The sequence below is a fragment of the Priapulus caudatus genome, unplaced genomic scaffold (assembly GCF_000485595.1).
Source record: "Priapulus caudatus unplaced genomic scaffold, Priapulus_caudatus-5.0.1 Scaffold1290, whole genome shotgun sequence".
In the NCBI taxonomy this organism is placed as follows: domain Eukaryota; kingdom Metazoa; phylum Priapulida; class Priapulimorpha; order Priapulimorphida; family Priapulidae; genus Priapulus; species Priapulus caudatus.
In genome coordinates this window covers 28,467-37,374 of record NW_014578351.1, presented here as the reverse complement: position 1 = coordinate 37,374, position 8,908 = coordinate 28,467, and the positions used below count along the sequence as shown (strand labels likewise).

The 8,908-nt window shown below is 40.6% G+C and overlaps 1 protein-coding gene across 2 annotated transcripts in view; it reads right to left on the bottom strand.

Moving 5' to 3' along the window:
- Positions 1–8,908, bottom strand: part of LOC106816122 (putative glucose-6-phosphate 1-epimerase) — a 13,532-nt gene that overhangs the window by 1,939 nt on the left and 2,685 nt on the right. For both annotated transcript variants that reach the window (XM_014820677.1, XM_014820678.1), the window contains exons 2-8: positions 7,233–7,284; positions 6,969–7,027; positions 6,314–6,470; positions 5,790–5,860; positions 2,607–2,713; positions 656–720; positions 361–452 (exon numbers count right to left, since the gene is read on the bottom strand). In XM_014820677.1, the coding sequence (XP_014676163.1) occupies positions 361–452; positions 656–720; positions 2,607–2,713; positions 5,790–5,860; positions 6,314–6,470; positions 6,969–7,027; positions 7,233–7,284 (603 nt within the window). The remainder of the gene's footprint in view (positions 1–360; positions 453–655; positions 721–2,606; positions 2,714–5,789; positions 5,861–6,313; positions 6,471–6,968; positions 7,028–7,232; positions 7,285–8,908) is intronic.

Genomic DNA, 8,908 nt, shown 5'->3' with positions numbered 1-8,908 from the left:
TGAGGGGCAAGTGAAGAGTTAGTGAAGGGCGAGTGAAGGGCGAGTGAAGGGCGAGTGAAGGACGAGTGAGGGGCAAGTGAAGAGTTAGTGAAGGGCGAGTGAAGGGCGAGTGAAGGGCGAGTGAAGGGCGAGTGAAGGGCGTGTGAGGGACAAGTGAAGAGTTAGTGAAGGACGAGTGAAGGGCGTGTGAAGGGCGAGTGAAGGGCGTGTGAAGGGCGAGGGTAAAGGCTGGTGAAGGGCGAGTGAAGGGCGAATACCTTCGCCAAGCTACATACACTGTGTGTATGCACATCTGCTCAGCGTAGAGAGAGCATGGAAATCGATGGAGCGCTGTCAAAATTAGACGCCTGGAAAACGCACCTGTGTCTGGGAAGCCCTTCTTGGTGATTTTTATTGTCCGACCTGCTGGGCCACCAGTCAATGTCAACTCATCAGGAACATTCGCATAGATACTGCGTGAGAAATGTGCATATTTCAGCATTAGAATAACATAATCATTATATAAAACATTGAAGCTGCCAATTAAAATTTCGAAACAACGTATATTTGTCTTATACATAATTATATGTCTGCAATGAGTAGTATTTATTCTTTAGATATAATAATGAAGTGAAGGGAAATTAAGCATGGGATTGCAGTGAGTTTTCAGACTCACTTGTCGATGTTGCGGTCTACAGAAAGCTGTTCCCTTGTTTCGGACTGAATATCTTGACCAGTAGTCTGTTTCAAAACAAGGTTTAGATTATGGATAAATTCGTCCATATTATAACTTAAACTAAGAATGGTTTATAAGATATTGCAATCATTTTCCTCTTAAAATAATACATAAGAAACACCCTCAGTCTGTACGTAGCTTGCAGCTACAAAGTTGCATTACTTTGTCAGTGGACGAACTTGTAGTGGCGCCACCGTCGTTGTAAGCAAACAGCATAGCTGTCAGTTTTAAAACACTTTTAAAAATATTTCCAATCAATATTCAATTCAACAATGGAATTTTTTATTTAGCATAAATTAAACCTATTTTAACTGCAAGCAACCTAGGGTCATTTGTCCCTTTAAAGACTTTTAAGTATTTCGAAAAACTAATTTCTAACCAGTCTCGTGTTTTCTCCACTCATACGATACTTATACCGTTATTGCTTGAGTAACAGCAACTGTCTATAGTGACGTTAACATGTCTTAGAACCTTTGTACATGGCTATATTCACCAAAACATGCAGGATTCGAGTTTTGATTACTTGTTTTGATCACCACTGCTATTTTTTGCATATTTTGGACTATCTCCTGATAGTGCAAGATATCAGCCAATTTAAAGGGATCCTTTACTCTAGTTCTAGGGTTATTTTCAGTTAATTTAGGTTAAAATTACGCTACATAAAAAGTTTTATGGTTCAGTCATCATTAGCAAGCTTTTTTTTTAAATGTTTTAAAACTATCGACTACAGTTTGATTACAACGACGGTGGCGCCACTCAAAGCGCACGATCTGAAAAGTTGTGCAAAACGACTTTTCAGCCAAGGGCTACAGACCGAGGGTATTTCTTATTTATTAATTTAAAAGCAAAAGGATTGTAATATCTTATAAACGACATATAGTTTCAGTTATATTATGGATAAATTTGTCCTAAAATTAACATCGTTCGGTTAAATAGCATTTAGGTATAAATATAATTGCACCTTTGTGATTAGCCCTCGGTCTGTAACGTGCAAAATATATTGGGAAATGCGCAACTTTTTCAGGGTGGCAGCACGGTCGCGGGTGTCAATGGCGCCGTTCAAATTTCGTAGCGTTGATGTATAATTAATTATAACAATTAAATTAGGTATCTGGTAACAAGTATACATGTGGGTATAGACGATTTGTTATACAGTAAGTACAGTTGTATGCAGTAAAATCCTAGAGTCTAATATCCCTTTAAAGGGATACATTACTCTGGGTTCTTTAGATATTTTCAATTAAAATAGGTTGAAATTACGCTACATAAAATGTTTTATGGTTCAATATTTATTAGAAAAAAAAAAAACGTTTTCCAACTGATGGCTATACCGTTGCTTACAACGACGGTGACGCCACTGCCAGCGCATTCACTGAAAAAGTTGCGCAAAGCAACGTTTCAGCTGCAGGCTACAGACCGAGGGTTTCTTATTTATGAATTTAAGAGCAGAAGGATTGCAATATCAGGGTGGCAGCACGATCGTGGGTGTCACATCAGTGCCCAAAATTGAAGATTTCGAAATTCAATATTGTTTTATGACAAACGTGAATGCGTAATTATAGAAATTAGTAGGTATATGCTATTATTTATAAATCTACTATCCTAACATACTATATTTCGCTATATGTTTCTCAGATTGTGCGTTTTTGTGCAATGATTTTGAAATAATGGCTTTAAGAGCCTGCCAAGTCAGTGCAGATTAGGTGTTGATAACAAAAAGCATATATATGGAAAATGGCCACTCTGTACAGTTAGAGCCCACTATAGAGATAACAAACACGGTGATTGCTGGCCTCATTAAGCACGTGACCCCTCTCTACAGTGTTTGTAATACAGCCATTTTATGTGAGGGATTTTTTATGGCAGCTAACACAGGTTTGACTGCACAAACCTTGTCAAAATATTTGCATCCTGTGAGACCTAGTACTCTGCTCTTGGTTACATCTGGCAGCCTGAAGTATGTATGGATCAGTGTGGTAAAGTTGAACTCAGCGTCACCTGGTGGACAAATATAGAGCAACGGAATGTGCGTTAACACATATTCAGTGTTTCCCCTGCATTGACACGAGCGAGGCGGCCGCCTCGCTCAAATCGTACCCGCCACGCAGACATTTATCCAAAAACACCGCCTCGCTGACGAAAATCACTGTTCTTCCATCAATAAACTACACTTCATTGACAGCGTTCGAAATTAGTACCGACCCGGAGGCCCAAGGCCACCAAGTTTTTGCTTCGGCCACCATCTCTACGAAACTGCCGGTCCTCCTGACCGGCACTTTTTCCCCTCATATTACGCTGAAATACTACGGTTATCGCAACGGCAGTTTAGACAGACTTGTAAACGGGAGCGCTTTCTAATAAGCTCCGTTCCTGAATGTAGACGAGATATCCAAAACATCTAGAGCCGAGGGCATGAACTCCCTCAACACGATTCGCCACACGAACAAAACCTCGTGACAGTCTAGGAAATCGATTGCGGCCTGTAGCGTAGACCAGTGTTTTTATGACCGCATAAGTTCATATGTCGCAGGGGTTATCGTGGGAAGTGAGGGCACGACCAGTGACACCTGACACGCACGTAATCAAAGCTATTAACTGAATTTGGCACTTTTATTTTTTTTTTAAGTAGAAAGTCGACTATTTTTATTCAGTTAGATATCTAGAAGCAATGTAAACTGTATATACTTCAAGATTCTAGGCACTTGTAACATTGCGGATATGCGGCAGCATTGACCTATGCATGGGGGTACCGAGGACTGGGGAGGAGAAAAACGAAAGTAAAACCTTTCCCAGAAGTTCGTTTGTTCCTTTTGACAACTTAAAAAAGTGATTAAAGAGTCTCATATAATGTGTTCTGAATAGCTTAGAATGCACCAAATCGCACCATTTCTTTCAGTCTTTAATAATTTTCTGGGGGAGCGTCCCCCCCGGACCCCCCCTAGCACGGCGATCACCTTTGGTGCTCGCATTGCTCGCTTCTCGGATTGCACAACCACCAAAAACATTTTCACCACTTTGCTGACCTTTTTGGCCAGGGGAAACACTGCATATTAAAGGCATACTAGGCCCATCGATTATGCAATGTTGACGAATTCTAGAGTAACTGGCACCTTGTGTAGTTAATAAGTACATAACCTTACATCCAAACGCTTATTAAGATTCAAATAATTTATTTGTGCATAAGACATATTTACATTCAGTATACAACGATACATATTAGAATGAAAGGTCACAATACATAATGTGATAGATATAGCACTGGGGTGGCGAAAGACCCTCAGGTCATCAAAGTCTGCCACCCCTGTGTTACTCATTAGTTTGTCCAATATCACTGCTGGTTACTAAGAAATGTCTAATTGAAATCCGCAGTCCAAAAATCGGTTGTTCACAGTTTCAAACCGCTGCCGGCGAAGCGGATGTGATACGTACAGATTTATAGTGCACCGGACATTTTCGCACGCATGCTCGGCCATACGCAATGCTATCATCAGTGATTTCGTAAACATGGACGCTCGTGATAAGGAAATTTTTGTCAGGGCTGTCCACGTGCGTCCGTGATTAATACGGGTAACGTGTGTCCATTGCCATCTCCATCTCCATCTCCATGTTTAGTCCGTGGCCGTGGTTACACCGCTGACACCTCCGTTTCATCTAGCATCCAAAAACGTACGGGCCGCACAATTGTTACGTCATCGCTTGACTCCTGATGACATTTACGGCACGTAAAGATACGTTGATACATATCAACAACCGATTTCAAGTCTTGTTTGTAATGTAACCAGCAGTGATATTGGACAAACTAATACAGGTTTGGCTATAAGGTTATGTGCTTATTAACTACACAAGGTGCCAGTTACTAGTATCGTCGTAACATTGCATAATCAATGGGCCTAGTATGTCTTTAACATAGAAATGGCTCACAGCAATGTCTTATCGCATAGCACCAGAACAGATCATAAATAAAACAGGAAAACAGAGTCCAACCTCAAACAGAGACATATTACACGAGAAAAATCAATTAGGAAAGAAATTAAATGGATTAAGTCGGACATGTATGTGCTTTCACCTGCTCCTCAGTCTTGTAACATTAACCAGTGATGCAGGTACGTGTACATTACGGGGACCATGCTGGCAAAAAAACATTTATTTGTGTGCGAGCAGAAAAGCAATGCCAAAAACATGAACATGTCCACTGTGCCAACTGCTAGCAGAGCGCCATCAGTCATTGGGGGCTGGGGTTCCAGACTAAAATGGGATGCAATAAGAGTTCGTAAATGACAGACTAAACGCCTTTTACACACTACAATAACAAGTGCCGCAGAGCGACAGCGCTCAACTGACGTGTACTGTAGCCGGATATTCTTCTGATAAACTCACTGGCAACCGAATCAAGTGCGCCCTCCCGCCACCGCGTTCACGCTCAGAGCATATATCTAGGATACTACTAATACAGATCTAAAATATATGATAGGCTTTGCTATACCGGTAGTACAGTAATAAAGATACAGCTGTGTAACTTAAATGACTTCACTATATTGACATGCTGCGTTAGACCATGTCCTCAGAAAATGTCTGATATCTGACCTTTCCTCCACTGCCCTTTGACCTGTGACCGGTTTCCTCCCCATCACACTATACATCGAATATTAAGAGCGTAGGTCAAGCCGTTGAGATTTGTGGTGCAATTCCGTATTGACCTTTGACGCTTGACCCCCCAAATTCGACATCCCCAGTCCTTTTCGCGATCCCCCCCGACATCCAAAATATCAAGACCGCACATCAAGCGGCTTTGTGCCATAGCTGTTAACACACGGACGGACGGACATTCATGCGATTCTACAAGCTGCATCTGACTTCGTCAGCTGAGCTAAAAATTAAGTTGGAACAACTGATCGATGTAATACCAATTTGTTTATGGACATTCATGCGATTCTACAAGCTGCATCTGACTTCGTCAGCTGAGCTAAAAATTAAGTTGGAACAACTGATCGATGTAATACCAATTTGTTTACTTGGTTGGGAACCAACATTACATATAAATTTAACAATTTAAATAATGCTCACATTATTTTACCTGTATTAGTGACGTGCAAATCCATGGAGAAGCAGCATTTCAGCAGTGTCAGAGTCATTCTTAACTTGAATCTGAGAAATAAGTGGATTTCTCCATATCAAAGACATAATGGTAACATCACTTGTATTGTTGTAGTAGTTTATGCATAAAAAGATCTATTAATATAAACATTTAATTATTAAATTAAGTATAATGTGTATGTAATTGTGAAGTGTAAGATTTAGTATGTTTGTTTTACATATTCCATGAACTCTGGTACAACTAAAAGGTAAAAATTTTCATATTGCAGAAAAATATATGCACCTGTATTTCTGGTCCCACACTTCAGATACCATTCATGGAAATTACAGGAATGAATTGGGAAAGTTTACTATTCATTTGCTGATTTATAGCCTATAACAACACAAACTTAATGTAATTTTTATGCTGGAGTAATCAACAATATATCCGCTACTAGATGAGACCCAAATTGTCTATATGTGTGTATTTGAGAAACGATCACAAAACCAATTGAAAAAAGTTACTTGAAATCCCAAATTTTTCTTGTTTCGGCATTGTCGACCAGAGCAATGATGGCGACTACATTGCCGCTGACATCAACAGATGGAAGCTGTTCCACTTCCCACATCTGTATCCGAGCAAAACCATGCTGCGGCCCGATCGGCCAAGGACCAAAATGCGCTACAGAATGAAAGTAACATTGTAATCACCTTCACCTGTGACACACGATGGATGATACCATGCTCTCTTTATGCACGAGTATAAATGTAAACGAATACGAATTATTGTTAGACATGTATATACATGTACAGACATTGCAGTGAGTATGTGAGACCTACTTAGGGTTTTCTAATTGCAGCAAAGTATATAGACGGGATGTGATTGTTCCCATAAGTAATTACAGCCTGGGCTGTGGCCTGTGGTGCCACCTACAATGGTTAGAGGGGATTTTGGTGGTAATTTATGCAGAAAAAAGACAAAGAATGAGTTCAAAACAACAGCTTGCTGTAACACGACATCCTCCGATTGGTGACAATTAGATCGAATCAGGTCAAAAGTGCACAGCGCACTTCAGAGTAGTGTGATCAGGAACATATGCCACCATGACTGGTGGAAGTGAATTCATTATTGCAGTAAAGCACATGTATGCCTTCAGCAATGCCAGCAAGTACTACTTACGGAACACGATCGGAATGCCACCTCGGATTCCTTTCTTGTTGTCAAACAGCGCATTTTTGCTATAAAAATAAGGTAGAAATTATGAATTTAGATACCAGTAGATTCATCACTATAACTAACGATTTCATTGTAGCATATTGCAACTACATACGAGCTGCAAGAATCAAGTTTAAAATGCACCATGAATGTCCCGAGTAAAGGCAAAGGAAACAGAGCATGAGGATGCAATAAAAGAAGCAGTATTCCACACATTAGAAAATGTACCTCAAGAAAAGCATCTCTTCTCCACAGCATTTCCATGATGTCACCGTGCCACCTAGTAAATTGAAAATTAATTCCAACAAAGAATGAGACTATTCAAAATGAAAGTGTCAATGACAAAAAAGGACACAAATGAGTGAGTGAGAAGAAGTCAGTTTTAATTGAGCAACCATCGACGTACATTATAGAAACGAAGAGTATATATGGGAGAACTCCCATTATATACTCTTGATAATTATATGTGTAATTTTTTGTGAAAATAAATGTTTAAGATGTGAAAGTCTGAGATGTGGGCGAGTGATGGCGTTACACCTAAATGATGGTATGGTTGCCATCTGTATATCGCAATAATAATTTATAAACCAAAATGAATCACAATTTGTGACGGTAGATGGCGCTATACCCGCTTTGATGTTTCTTAGCGATGGCGTTCGAAATAAATAGGTTATGCTGCGTTCCGACATGTGTTGTAAAACTTTATTCTAATATAGACGTTTTATCGGCAGGGTGGAGATGAAATACCAATTTTGCATTAAAGATATTCTCAATAAAATCTTGTAAAACGAACCAGACGAGTGTGACACCACAGACTGTTATCTGCGTGTCTATATAATATGCTATATAATTGCCAAAACCTACCTAATTTGCATAATTTTTTTTTAAATATCAAAACCCCTGTAATACGTTTTGGGGCCAGCCCTTATTCATTCACATACCAAAAATGAGCAAAATCCATTGAACCTGAACTGACTAATGGCAATTTCCATTTTTGCCAAAAAATTGGCATGGCTCGAAAGTACGTCGACTGGCGTGCTCCAAAATCGGGCGTTCAAACCTCTCCCCTAGCAGTAACAACTATACCCAATTTCAAACATGTGGGTCAAACGGTTCCGGAGTTATCGTTGACAGTAGCCAAATGTTGACGGACGGAAGGACGGACGTACGACGACAGTAGCGGATCTACGAGGGGGGGTTAAACCCCCCCTTGGGGCTGCCCCGGACCCCCCTACCAAAGCGTGCCTTCGGCCTTCGGCCTTCGGCACGCTGGGGTGTGTAGGCCAATCACCTCAGGTATACCCCCCTTAGTTTAAAACCTAGATCTGACCCTGGACGATCCATGGCAATAGCTCATCTTGACGATGTCAAGGTGAGCCAACAACACACATCGAACTACTAAGTAATAAGTATGAACTTATGTCCCTATATAGAATTGGGGTACAGTGTAACCTAGATGCAATAATACAACCCATTACAAGAGTAGGGTGCCCTGCGCAAGTTGTGTTGTGTTACATCAGTGTATCCACTGGCAGTGGCAGCGAGATCAAGTACACACCCACCATGTGTACACTACAGCACGTATATATATATATATAACACCGGTCAGTGCTATATACATATGTATCATATGTATGCAGCGTAAGTGTGGTCACTGTGGAGGGGGCTGACTTTATCTCGCTGCCAGTACAATGGACCTCCGAGATACGAACGGCTCGACATACGAATTTTCGAGATACGAACGGCTCGACATACAAATTTTCGAGATACAAACGGCTCGACATACACATTTTCGAGATACGAACGGCTCGACATACAAATTTTCGAGATACAAACGGCTCGACATACACATTTTCGAGATACGAACGGCTCGACATACAAATTTTCGAGATACAAACGGCTCG